The sequence below is a fragment of the Pinus tabuliformis genome, chromosome Q (assembly GCF_031772625.1).
Source record: "Pinus tabuliformis cultivar Carrire ecotype Pingquan chromosome Q, CPIR1, whole genome shotgun sequence".
Classification (NCBI taxonomy): domain Eukaryota; kingdom Viridiplantae; phylum Streptophyta; class Pinopsida; order Pinales; family Pinaceae; genus Pinus; species Pinus tabuliformis.
Genome location: NC_142296.1, coordinates 479,424,590 through 479,442,672, shown reverse-complemented (window position 1 = coordinate 479,442,672; position 18,083 = coordinate 479,424,590). Strand labels below are relative to the sequence as shown.

General features: G+C 41.7%; 1 protein-coding gene across 3 annotated transcripts in view; it reads left to right on the top strand.

The window, feature by feature from the left end:
* Nucleotides 1-18,083, top strand: part of LOC149220267 (uncharacterized) — a 519,697-nt gene that overhangs the window by 418,753 nt on the left and 82,861 nt on the right. For all 3 annotated transcript variants that reach the window (XM_089384738.1, XM_089384737.1, XM_089384736.1), the window contains exon 8: nucleotides 17,310-17,511. In XM_089384738.1, the coding sequence (XP_089240864.1) occupies nucleotides 17,310-17,511 (202 nt within the window). The remainder of the gene's footprint in view (nucleotides 1-17,309; nucleotides 17,512-18,083) is intronic.

Here is an 18,083-nt window from a genome sequence, read left to right as displayed (position 1 = left end):
GTAGAAGAAGATTCAAGTACAACTTCAAGCAAGAATTCAAGAGCAGAAGTATCAAATCAAAGAAAGCTTTGCAGTAGGACATCCTTTGAAGACATGACAACCATCTGTATATTGTGAAGAAGTGTCAAGGCCAAGAGCCATCATTATAAAGTTGTAAAAGAGTCATTTGTAAAAGTTTCATCATTGGAAGAGTCATTATTGTAAAAGAGTCAATCTGCCTAGAGTTGAAAAAGCATTATTGGGAGGTATAGGAGTCTCTGTTGGGATGATGCCATGGTTGGGTTGCAGGTCATAGTGTGATTGGGTGTTCGGTCAAAATCATTGTAAATCATATTGTATCGTGGATCATTGTCCCTGGTACGAGAGTCCACACTTTTGTATTTAATTTTTGTCTTTATAGGGTGGTAGGGTGGTGCTAGGCAGGTGAATGAAGTCACCTACAGGTTGGGGCCTGTAAACACTTCACGGTGGTAGGGTCGTGCTAGGGCGAGTTGAGACTCACTAGGGTGTTGGGGCATCCATTTAGTTGACTACTGAAGAACCCAGGGCGTTGGGGCGTCCTTCCAGTGGGAGTTGGAGAAGAATGCTTTTCTAGAATTCCAGGAAGTTGTAACTGTAATATTCCTAATTAGCCATGGCTAATCGGAATATTCGATTTTGCTGAATTTTTCCTTATATAGATATTTATAAATAAAAGGGTGAGGAAATGGGGACATAACTCACTTTTTGAATAAAGTCACTCCCTAGTAGCACAATGTTGTAACTTACAAGGGGAGCCAAGGGGGCCAAAGGACCATGTAGAGAAGGGGGCCCATGTAGACACTTGGAGAGACTGCGCAGATGGAGAAGGAGCACGTGGCGAGAGAGAGGCTACGTTGGAGGAGGTGGGCCTTAGGGTTTTGAGAGAGGCCAGCGCTATAAAGGAGAGACGAGCCTCCTCATTTGGGCATTGGATTATGTTGCATTTGAGCTAGTCACTTCGACTTAAAGCACGCTGGCTGTTTAGCCTGTCTGCAGCTCTATTTAGTGCATCGAGTGTCTCTGTTTGGAGATCTCATCCTTAGCCCGAGGGACTTCGAGTGCCTGCTCGGGCAAGGTAGTTCCATCAGTATTTTGCAGGAGGAGCGATCTCTGGAGTTGAGGAGGAACTGAGCATTTTGATGCCTGCGCAGTTTTGAGAGGGGAGGACGCAGTCTCTTTTGGTAGGATCTTCGGATTGGGTTATGTGGAGGATTTGAGCTTGGAGATTGAGCAAGGGATCAACCCTTGCATATTGGAGGATTTTGGCAGAGTCTCGGGTAGAGTTTTGGAGGATTCTCTTCAGGGGCAGCGCAGAGCCTTGAGGGATAGCGTAGATTCTCAAGGGGGTGATTTTCGGGGGTCAACTATTTGAGAAAAGCATTTTGGGCTTTTCTGGGTTTATTGAGCAGAGGCTGATTCCAGAGTTTCAGCATTTTCTGAGGAGGGGAATAGCCCCAAATCCTCACTTGATTCCTGCAGTAGTAGTAGCATAGCAGTTCTCCGGCAGCTTGGATGCAGTTCAAAGAGAGGCCATTTCCTTACCATTCTAAGTGTATTTCTTCACTTGCCTTGTGCAAGTCGAGGTGCTATCTTTCTGATCACCTCTTGTACTCTTTCCATTATTCAGTATAATAAAATGGCTTAGCATTTCTCTCTGCATTTCTCGAGTATCTGCTTATATTCCATGTATACATTATTGTATGTTGCACTACTGTTATTTTTATCTCTTTGAGCTCCCCGGCTACTATACCACTTGTGTGTTTTTCTCCTATACTCTTAAACAGAGTTTGGAAAGGGCCAGGTAGCCTCCAGATCTCGTCCTCTTTTCAGAGGCGACATATCTGGTAAACGCCCTCCCAGTCCATCTCTGGTTGGAGTTTGCTTGTGTTTGAGGGATACCCCTGATAAGGGATATTACAGTGGTATCAGAGCATAGATTTGGCTCAGCCTGTGGAGCTAGCAATCTATGACACCGAGGGAGAAGCCCTACATCTGTTACAGAGGTAGGAAATACAGAGATATTGAGCGTAGGTTGGAGAACACCTATGGAGAGGGAGACTGTGTTCGGGTGGTGAACACAGAACAGGAGGAGCCTGTGGTGGACGCAGAGCAGGAGGATCCGATGGCAGATGAGGATGGGAAGAGATTTGTGGACATGCTCCTCAAATCAGTGCAGGATCTGTCGAGGCAGATAGAGGTGATGGGGCAGATATTCACGGCGGTGGAGGCTAGACAGCGTGAGAACCCACGGGTTTTCCAGGTTGGTGAGGGATCGGGTACATTCCACCATTTGCCAGAGCAGGGTGCCACTCAGCGTGATACTACTCAGCAGATGGCCTCACATGCCCCTACACGCTCTACTATGCTCACTTTCCTAGGAGCAGACACGGGGGCCAGAGCCCAGCAGGAGGCAGAGCCCAGTCATATGGGTGATTAGTTTGCAGAGTACCAGGCCTATGGGCAGGAGTTCAGGGATGCTCTCTCATTCAGAGACTTTGTCCAGCTCCAGCGGGGTAGTAGACCCCGTGACCATCACAGAGGATACCGGCATTATCATGATGGAGACACCCACCGCATAGCTAGTAGATTCCACTTGCCTATGTTTGATGGCTCATCAAACAGTTCGGCTAAGTCTTGGGTGGAGAAGATGGACATCTATTTCCAGCTTAACCAGATGTCGGAGACAGAGGCCATTAAGGTGGTGACATTACATTTGGATGGTGAGACCCAGGACTGGTGGTTCCATGGAATGGTTACACTCGGACACTCCACAGTGACGACATATGCCGAGTTCACCAGGAGATTGATAGAGAGGTTTGACCAAGGGGATCCAGAACAACACTTTGTTGAGCTGACGAGGCTCAAACAGACCGGGAACCCAGAGACCTACATTGCAGACTTCTTGAGGGTTTCAGTGATGGTGCCAGATCTATCCGCGGCACGGAGGATCTACATGTTTGTTGAGGGGTTAGCAGAGCCACTTCGGGGTCTAGTCAGATCCACTAGACCAGCCACACTCCAGGATGCTATTAGCAGGACCCGGGACTTACAGGATGCCTTACCCAGGACCCGAACACCTTACCCCCAGAGACAGGCTTTCCAGCCTAAGGGGAAGGATGTGAGGATTTCGCCTCCAAAGGGGAATCCAGGATGAGCACAGATTGATGATGATGCCAGGAGGGAGCTGAAGAAGAAGCGGTTGTGCTTTACCTGTCAGGAGTCGTGGGCACCGAGACATAGATGTGCTGCTGGCAAAGCACATTTTATTGAGGTCTTCTCTGAGAGCAGCGGGGAAGAGGATGAGGAGGATGATGTGGAGGCAGGAGATAGTCATGCCACGCAGGATCCTTTGCCACCTCCACCACCAGCAGCAGGTGGTGCAGCTTTTGCACCTACCGGAGGGGCCCTTGCAGCATTGCGAGGAGTTCCCAAGTATTTGACGTTGCGCGTATGGGGGATAGTACGTGGCCAACGAGTATCAGTTTTGGTTGATAGTGGGGCAACCAACAACTTCATCGATGCACAGATGGTTGAGCGGAGAGGTATACAGACAAAGAGCTTCGATGGCTTTTCAATTTTGGTCCCAAGAGATCAGACCATGGTGTGTGCTCGTTATGTCCCAGAGTTATCAGTGACGATGAGCACCTACACACTGACTGACCACTTTTTCGTGGTCAATATTCCGGACACCAACATGATACTGGGTGTTTAGTGGCTTATCACTCTAGGGAAGGCCACGACAAATTGGAGGGCCCTAGAGATGGAGTGGGATGATGAGAAGACAGGGAGGCATGAGAAGATACGGGGACAACACACATATCCGCCTCAAACTGTTTCGGCTCATCGGATGGAGGCAGTCTTCCGGAAGGGAGACGTAGAGTGGGCAGTGGAGCTGCGTGCATCAGTGGCCGAGACTACAGGGCCGACGGTGCACCCAGAGATACAATCCATCCTTGACCAGTATGCCACAGTGTTTGGGGAGATTCCGCCGGGACAGCCACCGGACTGGGGGTTTGAGCACACCATTGAGCTTGAGCAGGGCATACAGGCAGTGATTACTACCCCCTATAGGCATCCCAAGGCCTATCGGGATGAGATTGAGCGGGCCATTCAGGAGTTGCTGGCTCTTGGGCACATTCGGCCGAGCACGAGTCCTTTTGCTTCTTCCGTGGTGTTGGTGAAGAAGAAGGACGGCACATTGAGGATGTGCATTGACTACAGGGCCCTGAACAAGAAGACCCTGAAGAACAGGTACCCCATACCCAAGATTGATGAGTTGATGGATGAGTTGAGAGGAGCACAGTTCTTCTCAAAGATTGATTTGAGATCTGGGTACCATCAGATTCACGTGAGGGAGCAGCACATTCCCAAGACTGCCTTCAGGTGTCACTATGGGCACTTTGAGTTTTATGTGATGCCCTTTGGGCTAACCAAAGCCCCAGCTACATTCCAGTCCTGCATGAATCACATCTTCCGTAGTCACTTAAGGAAGTTTGTGTTGGTGTTCTTTGATGATATTCTCATTTACAGCAGGACTTGGGAGGAGCATCTCCAGCACATTGAGACAGTGTTGCGCATCTTGGAGGAGCAGCAGTTCTATGCCAAGCTCTCCAAGTGTGAGTTTGGGTTGACGAAGATGTTGTACTTGGGACACATCATAGGGGTGGACGGAGTGAGAGTCCACGAGGAGAAGATCAAGGCCATTAGAGATTGGCCGGAGCCGAGGAACGTGACAGAACTTCGGGGATTCATTGGCATTTGTACTTACTACCGAAAGTTCATCAAGAGTTTCTCACAGCTTGCTGCACCCCTGACAGATCTGATGAGGAAGGGGGCATTTAGTTGGTCGAATACAGCGCAGCGAGCCTTTGATAGGCTCAAGGAGGTTATGAGCAGTTTCCTAGTGCTTGCATTGCCAGATTTTTCGCAACCATTTGTTTTGGAGTGTGATGCATCGAGAGAGGGGATTGGTGTAGTGTTGATGCAGGGAGGTCACCCTATAGCCTTTGAGAGCCGGAAGCTCCTTCCGCACGAGAGGTTGTATTCTATATACGACAAGGAGATGCTGGCCATTATGCATGCATTGGCCAAATTCCAGCAGTATTTAGTGGGTAACAGGTTCAGGGTGAGGACTGATCACAACAGCTTCAGGTTCTTTTTGGAGCAGTAACAGCGACAGGAGAGGCAGCAGAAGTGGATCAGTAAGATCCAAGCGTATGACTTTGACATTGAGTATGTCAAGGGTAAGAACAACGTGGTAGCAGACGCCCTTTCATGTAGACCGGCCACGTTGTCTCTTATGAACTTGTACACAGACTAGAGGGCTTGACTCTTAGTAGAGTACTCCAAGGACAGATTTGCATGTGAGGTTCTGGATGGGCAGGTGGCAGATGATAGGTACAGGGTAGTCGATGAGATCATCTACTATAGGGACTGGATCTTCTTGACTGAGGGATCTCAGCTTAAGAAGAAGATACTTCAGGCATCACATGATTCACCATTGGCTGGCCATCAGGAGTTTACCAAAACCTACAGGGCCATTAGAGAGAGGTTCTCATGGAAGGGCCTCAAGGAGGACGTACTCCAGCATATCCGGGAGTGCGATATTTGCCAGAGGAACAAGGGGGAGATGAACCATCCCGCAGGATTATTGCAGCCTCTTCCCATTCCAGAGGGGAAATGGGAGTGTATTTCGATGGACTTCATCATAGGGTTTCCCATGGTGCAGGGCAAGGATTGTATCTTTGTCGTCGTTGATCGATTGACAAAGTACGCACATTTTTTCGCCATATCCGCACACTACACAGCAGCGTAGGTGGCCGAGCTGTTCTTCAGAGAGGTCTTCAGGCTACATGGTCTTCCTAAGTCCATCATTAGTGATAGGGACAGTCGTTTCATGGGCGGGTTTTGGCAGGAGCTTTTCCAGTTGGTGGAGACAAAGTTGACACCGAGTACCAGTTATCACCCACAGACGGATGGGCAGACAGAGATAGTTAACAAGTGGCTGGAGGGCTACTTGCGTAACTATGTCAGTGGGCAGCAGCGAGCATGGCTGAAGTGGCTGCATCTGGAGGAGTATTGCTACAACACTACACATCACATGTCCATTGGTATGTCACAGTTCTATGCTTTGTATGGATATCATCCTTTATCTTTTGCTGACGTGATGTTTGGTGCTAGCAAGGCTCTGAGAGCTAAGATTTGGATCCAAGAGAGTCAGGATATTCTACGAGCTCTTAAGGATAATATGGCTACAGCACAGAACCAGCAGAAGCTGTATGCTGACAGGGGTCGGGTGGAGAGACAGTTTGAGGTAGGGGACTTGGTCTACCTACGATTACAACCATACTGACAGTCGTCACTGAAGTAGAAGGGAGCTGAGAAGCTCAAGCCCCACTTTTGTGGGCCATACAGGGTGATACGCAGGATTGCACAGGTTGCGTATGAGTTGGAGCTGCCCTAAGACAGCAAGATTCATAACGTTTTTCATGTATCATGCTTGAAGAAGGCATTGGGGCAGCAGGTGACAGTGACAGATGAGCTACCACCCACGGATGATGAGGGGCATTTGGTGTTGCAACTAGAGGCTATTATTGATACCAGGGAGAGGCAACTGCGGAGCAGGACGGTTCGGGAATTCTTGGTGAGGTGGAAGAATTTACCAAATGAGGATGCCACTTGGGAGAGTGAAAAATTTTTGCAGCATCCATCACTTCAGTTGCTTGACGACAAGCAACATTTTGCTGGGGGAGACTATAATATTCCTAATTAGCCATGGCTAATTGGAATATTCAATTTTTCTCAATTTTGCCTTCTATAGTTATTTATAAATAAAAGGGTGAGGAAAGGGGAACATAACTCACTTTTTGAATAAAGTCACTCTCTAGTAGCACAACGTTGTAACTTAAAAGGGGAGCCAAGGGGGCCAAAGGACCACGTAGAGAAGGGGGCCCACGTAGACACTTGGAGGGACTGTGCAGATGGAGAAGGAGCACGTGGCAAGAGAGAGGCTACGTTGGAGGAGGTGGGCCTTAGGGTTTTGAGAGAGGCCAACGCTATAAAGGAGAGAGGAGCCTCCTCATTTGGGCATTGGATTATGTTGCATTTGAGCTAGTCACTTCGACTTAAAGCACGCTGGCTGTTTAGCCTGTCTGCAGCGCTATTTAGTGCATCGAGTGTCTCTGTTTGGAGATCTCATCCTTAGCCCGAGGGACTTCGAGTGCCTGCTCGGGCAAGGTAGTTCCATCAGTATTTTGCAAGAGGAGCGATCTCTGGAGTTGAGGAGGAACTGAGCATTTTGATAACTGCACAGTTTTGAGAGGGGAGGACGCAGTGTCTTTTGGTAGGATCTTCGGATTGGGTTATGTGGAGGATTTGAGCTTGGAGATTGAGCAAGGGATCAACCCTTGCATATTGGAGGATTTTGGCAAAGTCTCGGGTAGAGTTTTGGAGGATTCTCTTCAGGGACAGCGCAGAGCCTTGAGGGATAGCGTAGATCCTCAAGGGGGTGATTTTCGGGGGTCAATTATTTGAGAAAATCTTTTTGGGCTTTTCTGGGTTTATTGAGCAGAGGTTGATTCCAGAGTTTCAACATTTTTTGAGGAGGGGAATAGCCCCAAATCCTCACTTGATTCCAGCGGTAGCAGTAGCACAGCAGTTCTCCGGTAGCTTGGACGCAGTTCAAAGAGAGGCCATTTCCTTACCATTCTAAGTGTATTTCTTCTCTTGCCTTGTGCAAGTCGAGGTGCTATCTTTTTTATCACCTCTTGTACTCTTTCCATTACTCAGTATAATAAAATGGCTTAGCATTTCTCTCTGCATTTCTCGAGTATCTGCTTATATTCCATGTATACATTATTGTATGTTGCACTACTGTTATTTTAATCTCTTTGAGCTCCCCGGCTACTATACCACTTGTGTGTTTTTCTCCTATACTCTTAAACAGAGTCTGGAAAGGGCCAAGTAGCCTCCAAATCTCGTCCTCTTTTTAGAGGCGACATATCTGGTAAACGCCCTTCCAGTCCATCTCTGGTTGGAGTTTGCTTGTGTTTAAGGGATACCCCTGATAAGGGATATTACAGTAACTTTCATTTTAGTTGGCGCTGAAGATTAAAGAATTTATTAGAAAAATGTTCGGTTGTTTTTTAACCGGAGGGGGTTTTCCACCTAAAATTCTTGTGCCTATTGTGCTCTATTTTTACTGCATAAACATTAATAATAATTGAAGATTAACTAATGCTCTGAAAGATTTAAAAAGTGCTAATTGCGAAGGAATACTGATTCACCCCCCCTCTCAGTATTTCTAACAAATATGCATACATGTGTTTGACGATCTTGAACTTCGAACCCCTCAGGTTGTTCTACATAGACTTCCTCCTTAATTGAACCATGTAAGAAGGCGGTCTTGACATCCATCTGATGGAGATTCCATCCTTGCTAGGTAGCAAGGGCTATAATCGAACGGATGGTGGTATATCAGGCAACAGGTGCAAATATCTCATTGTAGTCCACACCTTCCTTTTGAGAGAAGCCTCAAGCAACAAATCTAGCCTTGTACTTTTCAACACTTCCATCAGCGCCATGTTTGATCTTGTAGAGCCATTTCGAGGTGACAACGGATTTGTCCTTGGGTCTAGGGACCACATCCCAGACATCATTATTCATAATCAACTCATACTCTTCGTTCATAGCATCCTTCCAAACATGGTGCTTCACAGCTTCTTCGAACGTGCCAAGCTGAGATTGAACAATGGTGCTCATTGCAGTTAAGTATCCTTGGTACCTATTCGGATTCTTGCTTTCACGGAATGTTCCCCTTGGTGTAACATGCTTCTTGGCATCGTCGAGAGTTTCCCTAAGCCATGAGGGTCTTCTCTTCGAGGAGGGCTCATGAGGGGGTGGATCAATGGGATCCATTGGTTCTTCAACATCGGGCATTGGCTCATACTGCGGTTCTCCCTGTTTTCCTGAATCTGCTTCTTTGTCCTTCCTTGGAAGAGGAAGGTTACTAATCTTTCCAAGGGTAGCATCCTCATCGAAGGTGATATCATGACTTATCTCTACTTCTCTTTGACCAAGCACATAGATTCTATATGTCTTAGAAGTTTCACTGTAACCCACAAATGTTCCTTTTTTCCCAAAATCATCCAATTTGCTTTTCTTTTCTTTTGACACATGAAAATATACAGGACTACCAAAAATTCTAAAGTGAGAAACATCAGGTTTCTTACCGATGAAAACTTCTTCGAGAGTTTTGGAGTCCAACGCTTGATGAGGGCATTTATTTTGAACATACATGGCAATGTTTGCAGATTCGACCCATAAGAACTTCAAAAGGCTTTGATCATGAAGCATGGCATGTGTGGCTTCTACGATAGAACGGTTCTTCCTTTTAGCAACACTATTTTGCTCGGGAGTATATGCGGTAGTAGTCTCCCTCTTAATCCATTATCGGTCCTCAATATTTTGATCTTCTTCCCGGTTTGATTTTCGACCAAAGCTTTGAAAGAATGGAACCATGAGAATACTTCGTCCTTCTTCTTTAAGAAATAAATCCAAGTTTTACGAGAGAAATTATCCATAAAGATAGCATAATATAAATATCCTCCCAAAGAGTTTACGGGCATTATACCAAATAGAACAGAATGAACCAATTGCAATATGTTGGTGGTCTTGCTATCACTTGAGGGGAATGGTCCCCTTGTATGCTTGCCTTCGGCACACCCTTGACAAACACCTTCTTGTTCTACTTTAAATTCGGGCATACATGTCACCATTTTCCTCACATTGGGTAGAGCCTTATAATGTAGATGGGCAAACCTTCGGTGCCATAATTCGGATTGAAGTGATGTGTCGCAAGACATAGCTCCCGATGGACTTCCTCCAATTTGATATAGGTTATCAACCCTAAATCCAAGTGTAAATGCATCTTTGAAATTTTTATTCCACACACGACCTTTCCATTGATGAATGCCACCTTGAATCCTTTGTCCTCCATCGTTGAGATAGATACCAAGTTCTTCTTTAAATCGGGTACATATAGTACTTCTTGTAGATGAATGGTGTTACCTTGATTCAATTGAAGAGTAACATTCCCAACTCCCTTCACAGGATAGGTGGCATTGTCTCCAAAGATAATTTCCAAATTTTTATCATTTTCAATTAGATTTGAAAGAGCTTCCTTATACCTAGTGAAGTGCCTTGAGGCACCACTATCAATCAACCAATTTCCCAAGGTGTCCGGAGGAGAGGCAATAGAGAGGGTAGATATAAGATAAAATTCTTTTTACTTGTTATCAACAACATTAGATTCATCATACTTGGTGTTTCTTGATCTCTTGGGAGGGCGACCATTTCCTTGTTGAGGAGAGGGAGCATTGCTTTTTCCTTTGTTGTTGAATCTATCATTCCTTTGATTGTTGTTGCCCTTGAAATTGTTGTTTTTGTGGTTGTCATCATCATGAGGTGTATCCCTTCTATTAGGACACTCCCTGGCATAGTGGCCAAACTTGTTGCAAATGAAGCATCTTCCCTTCCTTCCATTCTTGACACCCAATCTTCCTTGACATTGCTTCTTTGAACCTACATTGTTCTTCTTTTTGGCATGAGCAGAGAATGCAGTAGGATCATTCCTATTGGAAAGCATATCTAGTTCCATCATCCTTGTTTCTTCTTGAGAACATCTAGTCAACAATTCTTCAAAACCTGGAATCTTATCATTGTTAAGAATAGTAGTGTTGAACACGTGCCATTCACGAGGGAGTCCTCCAAGGGCAATGAGAGTGAGCTCCCTATCAGCAATAGCTTCTCCAATCGAAAGAATATCATTTTTGATCTCGGTAATCCTCATGAAGTAGGATTGAATATCTTCACCTCTTCCCTTCTTGATGTCCTTCAGCTTGTTCTTGAGAAAGAGAACTTGGTTTGCATTGTTAGCTTTCAACATGCCAACCAACCTATCATATATCTCCTTTGACGTGTTCAAATCGGAGACGTAAACAACTAAATGCTTATGAATAGAATCCCTAATGATCTTCTTTGCTTTGACTTCACCCTTCTTGTACTTTGTCTTAGCAGCAGTCGATGCATTAGGAGGTTAAAAAATCTTTCCCTGCACATAGTCCATAACACCTTGTTTTTCTAAAGTCAAATCAAAAGACATCTTCCATGCATGATAATCAGACTTATCATGAAGCTTGTCATTAGAGTTGAAGTAGGATGTGGAGGCCATTAACTCTTGTCCTTGTCCAACAAATCTCAGTGATTGCTCTTTTCACTTTTGCGTGGGCTTTGTCTTCACCTCAGCTCCGATACCATGTTAATTTTAGATAACAATGGTATTTTCTATGCTTAAGAAAAATTTTACTTCAATATTCTTATTATCCCAATATCAATATCTAGATTAGCAATCACATCAACATGATAGTAAAATGCAGATAGAACATAAACAATAACAGTAGAAGACAAGCCATGACAAGAGGACACAAGATATGGCACCAGCCAGGGACAAACCCCAATGTGGGGAAACCCTTTGATCAATTCTTCTTATTATTCTTCAAAATTTCAGCACAGAGAGAGAGAGAGTACAATATGAAATATTCAGTTGCCCAATCACAGTGAAATTTGTCCCAACAAACTACAGTGACAGAAAGCCCTAACTAGAAAGTCAATGTTGGTCAACAAGGCAGAATTTGACCTCCAAAACAGCTCTGTCAAACTTGGTCAACTCGACCTCCAACAGCAAGTCAAATCAGCCCAAAAACAGTCTGAAAATATCCAGTCAAACTTGGTAAATGAAAGTCAATGTTGCAGTCAAACCCTTCTGCAGTCAACGTTGGTCAAACAGTACGGTCTGCCTCATTTTTTGTGCCCAGAAATGCGGCCTACCCAAACAGAGATAACCCTCACAAAACCGCAATCAAATAGGTCAACACTAGTAAAAACCCTTCCTACAACTTCGATCAATGCTGGTCAATGCAGGAACAAAACTGCCCTTCTTCGTACGTGTGGAGAGCTGCCTTAGAAATCTGTACCCAATCAATGAAGAAAAGAGAGATGTGAGTGAAGTGAAGTGACAAAATGAGGAGGAGGCGCCTTGTATTTATATGCAACATTGTGGGCTTGAGAGCCTAAATTAGATTGTTGGTCGACCCTGACAATTTGTCCATAAACAAAATAAATTCATAATTCCATTTGTACATGTCAGAATGAGATGATCTTTAGATCGATTCTACACCTCTCGGAGAGAGGAATCCAATAAAAATATCAGTTGCCTCATATGAGCTGTCCAAGGTGAAGTTTGGCCCTAATTTCCAAATTTAACATGGGTAGTCCCTATGGAATGAAGTGAAGGAAAGCAAGTTGAGAACCAACTTACTTGGGAGACAAAGATGAGTGGCCTAGCCACTTGGTTGAAATTAAACAAGATTATTGATTAGATTAGATTTTCTATTATGCGACTAATGTCGTAATGGAGTCACAAATTCTTGCTTCTTATAAAATGGAACCTAATCACTAGATGGACACCCGTTGCTTGAATGATTGACTAACCTATATGATATGCAAATCCTAGGACCTATGTGAGATGTAGTGATCTTGGTAAATTTTAGATAAATGCCTTGTCTAAGTGTAACCATCCCTTAACTATTTTGAAGTTGGGCTCCAAGTTAGGTTGTTGGAAGGAGGCCAACAGGAAGTAGGCTAGGGCCTGATTAACGATACCTTTTGTTAGGCTACTATCACCCTATGCCTCCGGCGCTGCAGAGACTGTGGCTCTGACAACTGCAAGGTCACCGTGTTAACCACCAAAGAGTTGTCGAGGCCCCTTCAAGCTAATAAGAAGGGTTGTCCTATGTCTCTATCAACCTAGCTTATGCTAGGAGGTAAATTATTAATGCAATCTAAATCTAATGTGCTGATGCAATAGATTGTGGGTGAGATTATCTTGAGTTAAGATTTGTTTGGGCTCTTTAAGTACTTAATGTAAATTATATTATAGCCAGAGTACTTAACAATAATGATATGACAATCTTAAACAAGATAAATGCTTAAGGATACAAGTGCAAGCTTTCAATTATAGATTAATCCACAAGATGCTTAACCAATTTGTGATAAGAACTTAGAGCAATTTATCCAATTATCAATTAACCAATGGTTACAAGATGTCAACCGCAATTACCAAAGATGATTTTCAACAAGATATTTTGTGATCTTATTATTCAATGCTAACTATCGAGAGATGCTCAATTGGATTCAATCAATGCTTATAACCACAATATCTTAAGCTTTAGACAAGATTAGAAGATTTAGGGCTTGAGTGACTAAGTGCCAAGTTAACAAATTTTCATATTCAACTCAAAACAAGCCAATGTTAGATCAGTTGTATACTTCATAAATTCAGCGCTTATTAGTCCTATCTCAATAGTAGGGAAATCTCTTTGAATCATTAAATTTGCTAAGAATATGAAACAAAAATTTTCTCAATGATTTGCCAACATAAATTTATGATTTTCAGACCCCTTAAGATGTAACAAATGACTGTTATGACAACGATAAGAAAGTTATAACAGCAGTAAGGCAAACACCTTAAATCCAAGAGACAATAAGCTAATGATGACTAGATATGATCAGTCAGATGCCCAACAACTTGCCAAAGTAAAATGTGTTTTAAACTACTTTAAGATGCAGTGTTCATAAATAAATCAGATCTGATATAACTTATTACAGCAACAAGTAAATCAGCAAATCAATAAGTTATTGATGCTACAACAAGTGCCCAAAATGCCCAAAACTAGAAAAAAATAAATTGCCAAAACTGAAAATTTTAGTTTTTGAGTCTTTTAAGGTAAATTATTCAAAAAATTACAGATTTGATTCAGTGATTTACGCAGAAAATTCCAGCAAGCAAAATTTTAGATCTAAGCTAGATCTTTGATGCCCAAGTGGCCAAATTTCTAGAAAATTTAAATTTTGCAATTTTAGAGTATTTTGACCAACTAAATGTGATTTTAGGGCTTATGTATCACTGTTATGAAACAAAAATTACAGCAGTAGCAAAACAGTGAGAAAACTAGTGTTTGGAAAGCAAACCCTAGGCCAAGACCTTGTAGATTACTTGTTCAAATTTGTCAAAATTTCTAAAATTGTACGTGGCACCTGAAAACATAAGATTTGAGCCAAAATTGTTGCAAAACAATTTGTTAGAGATAAAATGTCAATCCTTTGAAGAAACTCTTGTTTGCAATGAGATCTAGCCCTTGTAAGGCTTATGTCCTTCTTAATGCTTGCAAAATAGATCCCAAACACTAACCTTTTAGGTTGAGTAAGGTCTAGGGCCTTCAAAAAATGGTTTTTTCCCCGATTTGAAAATAAATCTAGGGTTTCTGAGGTCTCCAATGCCAATTTCTTCATCAATCCTTAAACAAATTTAGAATAGAAACCCAAATACCTAATATAAAAAATTTAAATTTCAAAACCCTAAATACTATACAAAAATTCAAAACCCCAAATATATACAAAACACTAAAAATTCTCGAAACCCAAGTTAGAAAAAATAATTTACAAGTTAGATCTACAAAAGTATTCACAAGATTTACAAATATACAAGGGTTTTGAAAATTTTAAATTTTTGAGAAAAATACTTTGGAAACCCCAATGTATACTATAGCTTTAGCGAAGATTTAATTCACCATATAAATATTTGGAATCAAAGCAACAGTGATTATTGCCCAAGTTTGTGAACTTGGAAGCCGAGAACTGAAGTACCTGCAAGCACTAGGAATTTATCTCAAAAACAATTTGTTAGATCACATGTGGAATCAAACCACCTAAGACTAGCCCAAAACTATCAATAGTATGGTTTTATCTCCATCGAATGAAAAAAACAAATTTTACCAATATTCAACACAACATAGAGATGTCCGTAGTCAACACATACCACAAATCAATAAGCAAGAACACTTTGAATTGCACCCCAAAGTCTTTATTATGATTGAGAAAATAGTTCCCAACGGGACGATAGTCACAAAGTTGCTTCAGCGGAAATTTTCTGGCCAGAGATCAACATGACTAGAGACTCAACTGATTCTCTAATTTATAGATGAATCCTCCAAATAGGAAAATAACGGCTAGTTTCTTTGTCAAAATAATCTTGGCCATTGATAAACACTTCAAGATCTTTTAATATTGGCCCTTGATTTTTTGTTTCTGAGGAATTTTTGAATTTATCATTTAATTCATTTTTAATTAGCTCAAAATTAATTGTTTTGAGCTAATTTCCTCAAAAAATTGACTTTGACTTAACCACCAAGGTCCAAGGGTGCAAATTTTTTTGAAATGTACAATATTCCCTTGGTCGAGGACCTTTAAAAAATTATTCTTTTAAGATTTAATTTTATTTTGCCAAAAAAATAATTGATTTACACATTACGGTATTTAATTATTTTTCCAACCCTTTGATACATAAGATTTTTCATTTACAAGACTCAAAGAGAGAATACACATTTCTCTTAGACCCTCAAGACACATAACCCATCTACGACTAAATATGATTTAGCAAACCAGGTGATTTATAATAAAATAATTAATTCAATTAGCTTAAATTATTTCCAAACTACTTTTACATCAGACTTGACTAAAACACTAGGACTCACCTAATAATTCGACAATAAATTTCACCCTAGCTTTGGGGGTTTAAGCTGGAGGGGAAAAAACTTTTCTGATTAGCCGTGTCTAAAAACACAGGTAATCAGTGAAGTTAAAAAACCTCCTAAGATGGAATTTGTCATCAAATTATAGGCTTACCTAAGTTGTTACATAGACTCAAGGTTTTACTAAGATCATTTACAATATATAACTTGCAGACTGAGATGACCATGACACATGGATTGCTGATATGTGATCCAATTCTTGTTGAAAAAGTTGGTACGCCCGCTTCCCTAAGACTTTGACAATTTGAGTGCAACATGACCATGCACTAAAATATTTTTACATTAGATAATTTACAAATTCAACCCTCAAAGTGGGAATACCCGTTCGTTATAGACCCTCATAATTTTTACACAATTTTGCGATACAATATGATCTAGTAAACCAAGTGATATGTAATAAAATAATTTAGCCAAATAGCTTAAATTATTCCCAAATCACTTTTACAATACACTCAACTATGTACACTAAGACTCACCTAATACTTCGAAAATAAATTCCACCCTAGCTTTGGGGTTAAGTTGGAGAGGAAAACTCTATCGATTATCCGTGTTTAGAAACACACATAGATCGGTGAGACGAAAAACCTCCTAGGATGAAATCCATTGCCAAAATCATAGGCTTACCTAAGTTGAATGGTTGTACTAGCATCCTTTACATTACACTTTGCAGAAATGGGGTTTACAATGACATAAGAACTGGTTGGCTGCTGATTTTGAACTTTGAAAATTTTTGTACAACTGCTTCCTTGGACTTGTGACAAAATAGGTGCAACAGGACCCTTTGAACTCAAATCTGGAATTTAGTCTTAAAACCACCCTAAACCTGGATTGCCTAACCTTACTCCTTGGTGGTAAATCATTGTAGACCCCTTAGGGGACACTTAGCTTAACTTGATTGGGTTTTTTATTCCTAAGATCTACTAGGTAAGCCTCGTTCATGTTAGATTGTGTCCATTACTATAACAAGGGGAGTAGATCCCTAAGATCTACTAGGGAAGTCTCCCTTGTTGGATTGTGTCTATTACTAAAACAAGGGGAGTAATTGCTGAGGTGATAATGGTGACACTCCCACTGTTCCACACAGTCTAAGTCACCTATTGAGGCTTTCAATAAAGTGCTAGATTTTGTTGTAAAAATGAGCACTATACCAGGAGTTATTGAATAGGTCCATTTAGATGTTGAGCCTCCTTAATACTTTTATCTGAAAATTCAATCTTCAGAGGTAAGGAGATTGTTCGTATCATGGCAGCGAGCTATTTATTTAGAAATAGCAAGTTGAATCACTTCCATATCCTAAAATCTTGTCTTGTATTCTCTTAATTCTATTCCTTATCATGTGGAAGTGATTCAACCATAGAGTTTTGATTTTTCTTTTTGTTGCACAATATGATATATAAATTACCTTAACCTGTCAAGTAAATATCCTACTTGAAAGCGTTGAACCGACATCTTTTTTCAGTTTGTTAATGATATATGGCATTGATGATCCGGATTATTATTATTGAGTTTTTCATGGGTTATATGTCTCAACTGTTGCTTCAAGCTTCAATTGCAATTATTAATATGGTTGAATATATGTAGTCAAAGGGCAGAAATCACAGAACTTGAAAAACAGTTGGTAGAAGAAAGAAGACAATGGAGGGGTGAAAGAGAGAAGGCCGAGTCACACCTGAAGGCTGCTGTAGAAAGAGTTCTTGCGGAATCTTCGGAGAAACTGAAGCAACAATCTGAGTCAGCAGCTCAGCAACAGAAAGAGCAGCTTCTTGTCATGAATAAGCTCCAGGTGCACCAATACTTTTTATAATCTTTTATCAAGAGAAATGACTATACGGAAATTTCATTTTACATCATTTTTGGATTTTGTTTCCTATTGCATCATGGTTCATTCTATTCCTTATATCTGGATCCATTGTCCCTGCTTTATTTTTCATATCTTTGCTTGTGCTAATGCATCATTGACTATAATAGGTTAGATTTACATTGAAAATTCTTCTACATAATTCAGGAATCCGGCAAAAAAAACTGTATGTTCATGGAACCTTTAAGATTTAAATTTGTATGCCTCTAACATTAGATTTAGCTTTCTCTGGAATTCTATGAACTTCCAAAACTATGAACCTTCTTTTACATGTGCTTTCAATAGAAAGCCTTGTGAAAGCAGAGAAAAAGGGCCAACAACTTGAAATCCAACTTCATGACGGGGAGTTTGCTTTACCTGCTGCAAGAGAAGTGTGGATCATACATGACAATATAAAGTCCCCACATGTCGTGTATGTGCCGTACTGTCTTCAATAAAATTGGCACAGATAGTCACGTGATACTAGTAAATTGAACTAAAATAGAAAGCTGCTGAAA